The sequence below is a fragment of the Gavia stellata genome, chromosome 12 (assembly GCF_030936135.1).
Source record: "Gavia stellata isolate bGavSte3 chromosome 12, bGavSte3.hap2, whole genome shotgun sequence".
In the NCBI taxonomy this organism is placed as follows: Eukaryota; Metazoa; Chordata; class Aves; order Gaviiformes; family Gaviidae; genus Gavia; species Gavia stellata.
This window is the reverse complement of record NC_082605.1, coordinates 12,299,927-12,312,356: the sequence shown is the minus strand read 5'-3', so window position 1 is coordinate 12,312,356 and position 12,430 is coordinate 12,299,927. Positions and strand designations below refer to the sequence as shown.

General features: G+C 39.2%; 1 protein-coding gene across 1 annotated transcript in view; it reads left to right on the top strand.

The window, feature by feature from the left end:
* EEFSEC (eukaryotic elongation factor, selenocysteine-tRNA specific) overlaps positions 1 to 12,430 on the top strand; it is a 125,449-nt gene that overhangs the window by 73,248 nt on the left and 39,771 nt on the right. The window contains exon 6 of the mRNA XM_059823242.1: positions 10,385 to 10,541. Within this exon, the coding sequence (XP_059679225.1) occupies positions 10,385 to 10,541 (157 nt within the window). The remainder of the gene's footprint in view (positions 1 to 10,384; positions 10,542 to 12,430) is intronic.

Here is a 12,430-nt window from a genome sequence, read left to right as displayed (position 1 = left end):
ATCTGAGAAATTTAGGCTTTAAACATTTATTAACTGGCTTTTTGGTTAAGTTAGTGTCATCTGAGATGCTGCAGAGTGCAGGAAACTAGCTTCTAACAAGGATGAGGCATTTTGGGGTGTGTATCTATGCTGGGATTGCATCTTGGTTGTGGAAAAAGTTGCATGATTCAAACTGGAGTTAGGATTTTATCTGAAGTTTTTCAACTGTTGTAGAAGTGCATGGATGTTCCTGTTTTGCTTTAGACCAGATTTGTTTTGGGGTTAGAGTAAGTCTGTAGGGGTTAGTTTTAAGGAAAATCCAAATCTGCACTGGCAAAGGTTTATATTTGCTTAACTTGAAGATTTAAAAATGGTATGAAATACTAGTCCAGTTTTCTCTTGCAAAGAGGACTTGAGACAGGGGAGAAGTTTAGTGGAAGGAAGTTTGTCGAGCATCTTTCTGGCGTGGTTGTCTGGAGGCAGAGACTGTTGCCCTCTGGACGCTTTATTTTTGCAAAACCTTGGCTGCCTGACAAATGTACTTTTGATAGGAAAAAGAGCTAGGCTGGCAACAAGTGGCTTATACTGATAAAAAGGGTAAAAGCAGGGCTGAGAGTGCTATTGTGAACACCAGTGTTGCTTTAAGGAGCGTGATGTGGGAATCTTCGTGGAAAAAAAGGCAAATGAGATGCTGTGAAGAAAGTTTATCCATATGAATTGGCATATGGTGGTGGCTGTGAATGTGGGCTTGCTAAACTGTAGCAGGTCAACAGCCCCTGGAGTCAGAGACAAGGAAATTAGGAAAATAAACAGCAATTATTATCCTTGGTCTTGTGCTTCTGGAGACAGGCTGCTCACCAATCAGCTCTTCACAGTTCTGTGGGCAGAGAGGCTTGTATTAATCCTAACACCATCTCTGAAATACCTTCCTCTCTGAATTTTACCTCTGCATAGTATTGCAGATTAATTCCAGTCTGACTCATGAAGCAGTTACTCAGTTCCTGGGATAAATCCTTTATATTTTTCACGTTGGCTTCCATGGACACACAGGTTGAGTGCGGTGAGTTTCAACTGAAAGGTGAACCGTAGAAGTGCATCATGCTTTCCTGCATGACTCAGATACTCTGCCTGTTTTGAAAGTGTTTGGACAAGCAGGATTTGTCTTGGGATGGTTGCCACAGGGCCCTATTGTTGAGGATGCTCGTAAATCAGTAGGTCTGTGGCAGAAACAAAAGGAGAAGGAAAACTCTGCCTTGCTCACATAGTGCAAGCTGCACCTTCTGCAACTTTCAAGCTTGTGTAGTGAAAAATATATGCATGTCTCAGCTGCGATTGTTTCCCATTTTAAGCATAGCGGAATGTTTTCCTATGAGAAATGGGCTTGTCCTTTCTGAAGATGCTTTCTCTGTGTTCCTCTGACATTAAGAAGAATTGATTCTGTATTTAAAAGTTTTTAATGTATTTTTCTCAATATTTGCCTTGCTCTTAGGCTTTACTATTTGATGGTAATCATGTTGTGCTTGTTTCTTCAGCAGTTTCCTTTCACGTGTCACAGCCATGGGATGTCCTAGTTTTATTCTTAGCCACTCTGTTCCCTGGTTTTGTGGGTTGCTGGATAGTGAGTTTACTTATTGAACTCGTTCTCGTGGGGACTGAGGCCATCGCGTAGCTAGCATGCTTGGTTTCTGGAGGATGGAAGAATCACTTATTGCTTAACAACAACGTGTTACTAATTGTTTGAGTATTGGTGCGATCTAAGTGTCCCCAAGGAGAAAAGTATTGTTGCAGGGACAAGATGTGAAAGCAGGGTAAGTTACCAAGATTTTTATCAGAGCATCACTTCTGAAGCTTGAATGGAAGAGAAAAAGCTTATCTTTCAGCATCTTTTAAGTGTCGGGTTTTTTCTGTTCTTACAGTAGGATAACAAGAGCTGTGTCAGCAAGTGCATTACCTGAGTGGTCAAATGGAAGATCTTCGTCACCATTGCGTAACAGATCTTTCTGGCCTTTCAGAAGAAGGATGAGAGATTGTGGAGATCAGTACTAGTAAGCAACTGCAGAAAGTTTGAGAAGATAGTATTTAAATTTGTTGATGACCAGCAATGACCCAGACTATCCTTTAGGGAGCTAGACATTTTGAAAAGCAGCAGTTGTGAAAATGGCATTTTTAAACAATTATCAGCCATGTTTTGTCTTTTAATGCCTCGTGGCTTTTTATGAGTGAAAACACCAACATTTAGTTTACAGAGTACCTGTAAAGTTTATAGTAGTTCAGCCACACGCTTACCCAAACTGCCAAAGGAGAGTACAAAGGAGGAATAATGAACTCACCCATGAGTGAGTAGGAACATCTAATGTGGTTCATTTAGGGGATGAGACCAGACTTCTGGGGAGGCTGTCTTTGCCTGGGGAGGCAGTAAGTTAGTATGGGAGTGCCAAAGTGTTTTTCTCTGGAAAGATTCCCGAGTAGACGATCGTGTGTGAGCAACACTGGTACTTTTTTTCACTGACATCTTTCCAGATATCTTATCTGTAATACCAGAATTTGTTTCACAGAGTTGTGCCCGTGCACTGTATTTAAAATATATGCCACAGAAATACCGTTTCTAGAATTTTTTTGTTGCAGTGTTGCTAGGAATGAAGAGAAGTAAATTTTGCCTGCTTGGATAGTTAGATTCTTCCATCTAACTTATTTCTAGATAAAGGATATTTCATTGGCTTACCAGGGCTAATGTTTCATCTGCTATTTTCCTATAGTGGCACTGTTGTTCCAGCAGGATAGCAACTAAAACACTGCATCAGCCAGGCAATGACGCTTTCTGGGTGACTGATACGGTGTGCAGACTAATACTGGCACAACGTGAGTAACCAGACCAAACTGCACAGTGAAAACTGAGTGCTGCCTGCAGGCACAGGCAGTGACCTGGGCTGTCTGCAGAACCTTCTGTGACTTTAGCTGGGAGAAGTGGTGGATGTCACTCCATCTACTGTAAACATGCAGACGCCACAATTAATATTTTTCCTGCTTTGAAGTCTGAACATGAGTTTGTTTGGTTCTGCTTGGCTGGTGATGGTATGCTAAATACAGTAATAATACAGAGATGAAGGCAATCAGGTGAATAAAAGTGCACAGCACATTCACTAGTTAAAATGCACTGTAAAATAAGAATATAAAAGATGCATTTATTTATTGGCTCTTGTTTAGTTTTTGAGTAAAAGGGTTTGAGAAGCTTAGTGGGGGAAGGGAGGGTTGTATGCTCATTAAACAGAAATACCATTTCTGTTAAACAGTACTCAGAAAAGAGTGGTGATGTTTACTGACTGACACAACATATGGATTAACACAGTAGAATAAATTTGTCATAAAAGTGTACCAGCTAAGTCACCGAATCTGCTTGCTTACTCATATGAAAAGATTGGTAATTTGTTCACTCACCAAGAAAAGAATGGTTTGCTCCACATGACTGGGTAGTAGAATTTTGCAAGGTTTGAGTAACACCTATGGTTATTATTTATATTATTAAATTTAAAATGCAGACTTGCTTTTGGGTCTTACAAGTGTATGGACAGCTGGTCTTGATTTTTCTGAGGTTGTGTAAAAGTCACCTGTGGGGGAATCGGTTTGTCAGCAAGGCAACCAATACACCATTTTATTTATTGGATACAAAAATAAATTAAGAATGTTACTTAAGTTGCAAAATCAAGCACTTGAAAGTTAGGAAATACCAGATTTACAGTCGCCTATGCAACATTAATTCTGTTCCCCTGTGCACTTAATAAGGCAGGGTTCCTGTGAAATTTTTTTGGATGTGGTCATGTAAAGACTATATCATGGGGCTTATCGAAGAGGGACAGGAATAAGGTTGTATGGACATCTGGCATTTCTTAAGTGCCCAATTCTGCAAGTTAAATAACTTAGGTTTTATATAAATGTAATTTCCTAGGCATTTTTAAAGTAAAAAGGTAAAGTAAAACTAAACCTACATATTATTGAACTGGTAACCATCCCTCTACTGTACACCTTCAGTAGGATTTGAGTTACAAATATTCAGCAGTGTAGCACAGACTTGTGTTGCTTGATACCACAAACCTTGTGAAACAAATAGCAGAACTGTTGGGCTTTGCAGAGAGGATCCACACACTGGAGTTCAGAGATCATCGGGGAGGGGGACAGACCTGAGATGTCTGTATGTCCATGTGGTGTCTTCAGAAGGGGATGCGAGTCTGTGTCAAGAGTCAGCTCTCTACTCTCTCTTGGCATCAGCTGCTTCAGGCAGCTCTTTGCAGGCCTGTCCTTGTTGCCTGCCTGATTTCCAATGAGGATGTTGCAAGGCTCTGTTCCTCTCTGCCCTCCCCAAGCCATTTGTGGGCGGTTTCCTTTAGAAACAAATTACCTTACTGTTGCTATACTTGATCTACTGCGATGTGCCAGATCTATGCACTGTTCCAAGTGAAACTTGCCAGGTCTCACTGATGTTCCCTTTTGGATGTTTAATATCTCAGAACCTGAGATCACTACAGTTAAAACACTTTAAAATAGCTGAAGAAAGTGCCTGAGTGTTCTTAAGTCATGGAGATACCACCAGAGTCCTTCTGGCTGCTCAGGACCGCAGCCTGGGAGGAGCCCTCTCCAGCCTGGCAATCCTTTCTGCATCCTTCTTGCAAGGCCAGGTCAAGACTCCTGCATCTATAGATCTTCTGCTCTCCAGAACAGCCTCTGTCTTGGTTTGTGCTTGGATAGTAAGCATTAAAGGGTTTTTAATCTTTATAGGATTTCAAGCCAGGGCTGGCTAGTCTGGAGATGGAGGTCCTGAGCAGTTATAATATGTAGTAACAGTCTGTAGCCTCCTCTTTTCCCTCTCTGTTGATGTTGCTTTTCTTACATAGAGGGAACACAGCATAGATTGGTATAAAGATTAATAAAATCATGACATCAACCAGTTTCTTTTCAACTTGGTAAAATGAATGTGTTCTTAATTAGGCTGTGTCAGAAATTTAGTGCCTGTGTTTTTTAGGGATTCAGCCCTTCTAAACTTTAAATAGAGGTGAAGGAAACTTGCACTATAAAGGTGCATAATGAAGTTAGCGCCCTGTTTGTACCCTGTGCGTGCCTGGAGAACACAGGCTGGTATGTATAGAACTCTTAAAATATAAACTGGTCTGCTTATGCAGTTCTTACACATTGTCCTGAGTCAATACTAAAGGTTCCTTTTCAACTCCTGTACCTTGCAGAATATAGTGATGGCAAAATGCTCAGCAGAGGGAAGGGCGTTTATGGCTGCTTGTTAGAAATTCTCAAATGTGGTGATGCCTTTACTGAGAAAGGCAGAGAAAGGAAGATGTTTCTTGGATACAAGAAATACAGGCTGGGGAGAGATGGAACAAACATCTGAAAACCAAAGTTAGTGGATATGCAGAGATGCCTGTGTAACAGCTTCTTGCTCCGTTAAAACAGCAGGAATGAGACATGAAGTACTGAAGGAGGTGAATTTTTCATCTCCCTTCCTTCCTCCCGGATGGATGTTCAAAGGCAGAAGTTTAGTTTGTTTGCTTGGAGGATGGCGACAGGGTCTATAGAGCCTAGCACACAACCGAAAGCTTCTAGTGCCGGAAGGAATCGCAGAAAGAAAAGCCTTTAATACTTTTATGCTGCTATAAGCTCTTGAGGAAGTGATGTGGCTGACCAAATTGTTCTTTTTTTGTACCATGCCATTCACCTAGTTCTCAGTAACAAACTAAAAGCTAGAACAGTCTTTGGAGAATCAAAAAAGCTGCAAAACCAATCGTCGGTGAAATCCTCTCAGTTCCTTTCTCCTTCACCCATTTTGCAGCCTCATGTACTGTCATTGTCTCAATGCATGAAGATACATTTTAAAAAAGGAGAACAGGAATTTGCAGCCTCCAAAATATTAACATTTCTGACACAGAAATGGAAAGTGCTTGGAACTACTTTCTCGAAATAAATGAGCTGTCATTGATCATGATGAAGATGTCTCAAGTGTACTTTTTCTAAAGTACAAAAAAGTAATAAAAATACTTTGTATTTTCAGTGTTAGTCATAGGTTCTCTTTTGTTCTTTTTCCTGTCCTGTTGTTTTCTGCTTTGGTTTCAATGGGTCATTTTTCAGTTTGCTGAGAATAAGCCTTAGACCTGTTTTTATCCTTTTTTTTTTTTTAAAAAATTGTTTTATTTCTATTTAAAAACCTGTAATTTTAGATTAAATCAGAAAAGGTTATTCTTCTCTCTCTGGGTCTCTTTCTAGTATTTAATATTCAGTGCTTTTACTTTCTCTGTCTTAAACCTTTTTTATTTCCCATCTCATTCTGGCACTGTTTCCTCCTGTGTGTTTCTGTTCTGATCCCCCCCTTTTTTTTTTCCTACAGGTGTGTTAAGACATGGAGTTACTTGCTCTCAAAATGTGTGTGATGCATTGTTTGAGAGGACGTTCAGATGGCAGTAGTTTCTAAGTTATCTTGAAAACAAGAGTGGTTTAACAGGCTGGACAGTATAGCTTGCTGTCTCTGCTCCAAGGGAAATCGCAGAGTTAATTTTCCTTGGAATTATACTATGGTTTGCATTGGATGCCAACACCTGTAACATTGTGGTTTTGCAAACAATATACAGTAGTGTAAGTACTGTTTAGATGGGGAGTGCGAGGTGGTTAATTTTTTCTGTGAACTTCTTACTATTAGCAAAAGTGTTATGTGTCAGAGATGCACATACTTCACCTATGGTTATAAAGTGCTGTTTACTTTTCTCCTGCAAACACAAAAGCCAAGTGGGAAGGGATATTTCATAAACTCCGTGCTATTGTGTCCTCTGGTCTAAGCCGTAAAACAAGAGTAACAGAGACGTTCCCTTTGAACTTGAAATCCCTCTCTAAGCTGCTGATCTAACCTAAGTGAGAGGGGGAGACTATACCAGCCAGAAAATTTTTCTTTTCTGGGTATTTCTTACCCCCACCTCTTTTCTTTTTTTTTTTTTTAAAGTCCTTAAGTGAGTTTGATGCTGCACCTCTGCCCATAAATTTAAAAAAAATATTATCGTAATGTAGGTCAGTGAACTGAAACGCCACTGTACACCATGGGGGATTAAAGTCAGAGAGGCAGCCCTCTCCCACTCCCACTAGGTCATATGACAATATAAACAAGAAATGCAAGGAGCCTTCAGCTTTTTCTTGCCCTAATCCTTTGTTTATGCAGCACTTAAACTGACTTTTGGGGTCGTCTCTGTCTGGCATTAAAGCCCTAAAGCTTTTTGAAGTTTCCCTGAAGTTAATAAAATTAGTCTGCCCTCATTGCTAGGCCCCTTGCTGCTGCTTCAGAGCAGACTGCGTATCCCTTACTGTCTTTGTGGCATTTGGCTTTCTCAGTTAATAATATTTTATAACAAAAAAAGAGTGTTTGAGAGAAAAGCAGAAGGATCTCCCAAAAGGCTGTTCAGCTAATAGGCAAAGTGATTGCCATTGTAGATGTTCTGAGAACTCAAAGGGGATTAACTTAAAATCCAGCGATTGGAGGTAAATTGCAGGTAAAGTAATTGGAAGTGTTGAGTTTCAGTTGGAGAGAAAAACATGCATTTCTGTGGCTTTTTACAAAGCAAGGCTAAATCAAAAATTTAATTTTTCTCTTATTTTTATAAAATGGTCTTAAAGTTGAGAAAATGAGGTTTCCTTTGTAGCAACTATCTCTCCTTCACCCATTTATTTTGCTGCAAAGACTGATCAGTTATTTTAGTTCTTGTTACGTCAGGCATTCTCTTACTATTTAGTCATCTTCAGGGATAAGTTAGTGATAGGCTAATTGGGGGGTACAATGATGTATAGTATTTAGCAAAGGGGTCTGAGACTTCAGATCATAAAGGTTTTATTCCAAACAGCCACTCAGGCAAGTCACTGATTGCTTATTATCTCAGCACTGCTGAAGCAGTTATTTTTCTAATGGCCTATAGAGATGCTCAAGGAATAATGGTGATATGGACAGAACATATCAATCGGCTAAAGGAGGGATTTTTTTTAACAAGTTGACCATTAGAGTGAAAGGAACAGTGCAGCTGGAGCCCTCAGTTACTTTCCTAAACTGTGTGTGCAAGAGCAAGACCCTAAAAAGTACATTTACTTGTAAAAGATGAGGGGTTTTAAAATTGAAAGGTATTAAATGAGTATGACATACCTAAATGGTGATAGACTTTGTTGCTGTTATAGTCTTCAATTGTAGCTTATCATTGCCAGTTTACTCAAAGGTATGTGATGCCTGTAACACTTGTTCACAGAAGTTATTCTGAGTTTTTTTCTGACGGCCTTGCTGGGGAGGCTCTAAACTGAACCATGCTAGCCTAGTATGATTGCTCACCCTGTAATTCCATTTTTAATTAAGTTAAAGATAACTTTGAAGTGCTCTTAGAAAAATAAAAGATGTTTATGTTGTCTTTAAAGTTGGCTTCCTGTGCCATTTTGGGGGGATAGCTACAAAGATAATAGATATATGGAAGATCCTCTCTGGAGTGTGAGAGACCATTTGTATTTCAAACAAAGTGGTAAACAGCACATAGCCAGCAGTGGAGGAGCGGGATGTTCAGTTTTGAAATTCTTGCTTTAGGAATAAAAGATTTGTAGGAAGAAGTAATATTTTTATTTCACCAGCTAATGCAACTGGAAAAATGAAGACGGTTTTAAGAATGTAAGTGCTGCTTCAGGTTGGAATTAACAGTTTCTTTTTCTGCTAGTCTTCTATTTCAGACCTGAAGAAACGCAAGTGTGCCTGAAAGCTTATCTTGCCCCTCTACCACCACCTATTATCAGTAGCTCTAGTAAAAGACATTATTCAGTTTCAAATTTAAGCCAGAGGTTGCTGAGCAATGATACTACCATTAATGGTTCACAAGCTATTTTGAAGCACTCTTTGTTGGGGGGTGGGAGAGGACAGACACACCAAAAAAACCAGAAACGTGACCTTTTGGGAAAAGACGAGGAGTGGATGTTCAGGCAGTGAATGTTGTTGAGACATCTGAATGCTTCTCCTACAGCCTTGACCCTGCACTCAGCTGGGAGCAGAGCTGCCTGTACTGTTGTCATGTCCATGTGAAAGAAGGATGAAGGGCTGTAGGCATTTCTCATCCTGCATGTGCACGTGGTCTGGGACAGGGTGTGAGGTCCTGTTAAGTGCTCTCTAGTATTGCACAGCCCTTTCAAGGCTATTTATAGCTGAGCAAGTACACCCCATTTAAAATAAAACAAAAATTAAATCTCTGATGCTACTTTTACTGCCATACTGAGATTGGCATTAAAATAGAAGCATACCTATGTAACAAAATAAACAAGAATGCTAGAAATCGAGTCTGTGTATCAACTGCTGTTTATGGAAGAGGCTTTAGGGAAGGAGGGTAGCCTAATAAACCAGCAATACTTTTGAGTCATCATTTAAACTGATTAAGGGGCACTGTTCAGAGTTGGTTATTCTTTACCATTCTAAGTCACTCTGGTCTTTGAAATGCACAGGTTTCTCTAAAAATTGCTCCTAAGATACAAAGAAGAGCTGGGACTTTTGCTACCAAAAGGAAAAAAAAAAAAATCCTGAAAAGATTTAAGTAATATCCCCTTATTTCTTCTGATAAGTAAATAAATGTTCTTGCCGTGGCTATGAGGTAGAGTAACTCCAGCCGTTAGGTATACAAGGATATTCACACCTACAGGATTAGGCTCACTTGACTGCACCTTATACTCTGTAATGCCTAAGGGAGGGTTGTTTATCTTGCCTTACCCACCAACCTTGCTGCCTCTTGTTCCTGATAGCTTAATTAAGAATTCAACTTGGAATGGTTCTTCCCAGTGGGTTACAAACCTTGAAATTAAAATTGGATACAATGGTCATAAGGCTTTAGTTTAGCAAATCAATGTGTATGTAAAGGTGAATGTTTAAAAGGCTCTATTTAGAAACTGACTAATTCTGTCACTTCTTTGGAAGTGTAGTTGTTGGAGTGCAGTTCTGAAGCTAAGAAACAAGAGAATGTTTATGTAGGTGATAATGTACTTAGCTGTAGGATAAGTAATGGAGTAAACTTCTTGTGAGTGTAGGTACTTAAGTGACTTCCATGGAAGGGTTTCAAAGCAGAAAAGAGATTTTAACTAACTGATCTTTACAGCATGTTCTGATGCAGGTTTTCTTCTTATGTAAGAAGAAAGGAGGTGAAAGCAGAAATACATTAATTCACCTAGTCTTCTACTGTTTCAGACACAAATTGCCTTAAACTCAGCAGTTTAGATGACTCGTCTAGAATTTTGTTCATTTGCGCGTAAATGGTTTTCCAAGGGCAAGGTGGTAGAAGTCACCAAACTTAGTGTATCTCATAGGTATATTTTTTCTTGTCACTTTAGATTGTAGGCTTATGAAGCCCTATTTCTTTTGCAGGTGATGGATGACTACAGTGTGATTGGTCGTTCATTGTTCAAAAAGGAAACAAACATCCAGATTTTTGTGGGTCTAAAAGTCAAACTATCTACAGGAGAAGATGGAATAATAGAAGGTGGTTTTGGACAAAGTGGCAAATTTAAAATCCGAATTCCAGGTAGGTGCTTATCAGCTAACAAATAGTAACCATAGAATTATAGAATAGTTTTGGTTTGAAGGAACCTTTAAAGGTCATCTAGTCCAACCCCCCTGCAGTAGGCAGGGACATCTTCAAATAGATCAGGTTGCACAGAGCCCTCTCCAACCAATGTTTGCAGGTATGGGGCATCCACCACCTCTCTGTGCAAGCTGTTCTAGTGTTTCACCACCCTCATCGTAAAAAAATTTCTTCCTTGTATCTGGTCTGAATCTATGTTATTTAGTTATCTATGTCAAGTGTAGAGGATCTTTCCATATTGCAAGTCTGAATGTTACCAGTAGTCTCCTGAAGTTTTGAAATCAGCTTATACCCAGTTGGGCTGCTGATGATTTGGTGGATTGTACCTCTTCTAATTAAATGATGGTGGCTGTGACTTACATTGTGAGACTGAATGGCCTGAAGCCACATCTCCTTGTGTAAACAAACTCCGGTCTCAAAATGACTTCTTGTTAAGTGTCAATAACATCGATATCATGCTCTGCCCAGAAAGGTTTGTGGAAATCTCTCCTCTCTTAATACACACATGATTTGCACCAGAGCCCTTCTGAACAAATAAAAGAAAATAAACCTGCAATCATTTTTACCTGTAGCTACTTATTAAATATAGTATAGTGGATGCAGGTTCCTTAAATATGCTCTGTGCATGTTATTACTTAACTTGCCTTCAAGGAAAAACCTCTTGATAAATGAGTTTTTGGAGATATTGAGAGTTCTTTTATTGCTTGTGTTTCCTGGTTTTATGATATTATACATTACTGTATCTTTCATCCTTGGTGAATTACAGCAAGGATTTATGCCTCCTTAGGTTAGAGTATGGGGAATGACGGGTGCTAGAGTTTATAAGTGTCATTACTGGTTTTTTCTCCTTTTCTTTTAAGGTAGGAAAGTTGTTCTGAGCCTTTTCAAAGGGCAGTAATATGTGGTGCATTTAACTCAGATTATGGGATAAGATTTTAATGATACTAGGAGTACTTTGTATTTCTGTAGGGTCTTCAGCCCATTTGTCACTAGTTAATCCTCCACCCTCTTTAGGGACATGAGTGAGATTACTTCTGTTGTACAAGTGGAGGAAAGAAACCATGATGTTCTATGACAGCAAACAGTTGCATAGCAATTGATCTACTGAGAAAACTAAAGTTTCCTGATTTCTTGCTCAAGATGCACTATTTTCCATTTAACTTAAGGCTTGATGCAAGTGCACTAATTTTGACCCTCAGCAAGTTTCCTTTTTTCTACCTATCACAAGATAAGAATTTCTGACTAGACAAAACCCCTCCTGTATTTTATCCTAGCTGTAATTCCAGTTTTGTCACCAAATGCTAAACTTTGCAAATAGGTCTGAGAGTTTAATTAGAAAGCACAGTGCATATTTAAAGAAGGAAGTTGCACCAGATACATATATGTTTTGCATTTTCTATGATAGAAAAGTTTTTAAGGATTCGCTGATATATCTACCTTTAGGTAGGTGGTGAAATGATGTATAAATTAACTTAACGCTGAAAAGGGTTCAAGCTGAAAATCAAGATGATATCTTGCTTAAAAACGTAGTGTTCTTAGTAGCTTTTATGTCCTGGAAGCAAAAAGATGTTGAAAGAGAAAAACAACAGGAGGATGGCATTTACATTGCCATTTCTACATTTTGGATGGAGGAAATGGTTCTTCGGGGATGGGGAGAAGCCTAATAAGGAGTCTTCATCACCGTTGTGGATGTAGGCAGGAACTATAATTGTGAACCAGCAATCACGTTAAGAAAATAATACACAGATTTAGAAAATTGCTTTTTGCTGTGTATATTGAGTTAGTGGGAAGAAATTATCCCTTTCACCAAGGTGTTCATTATCTAATCT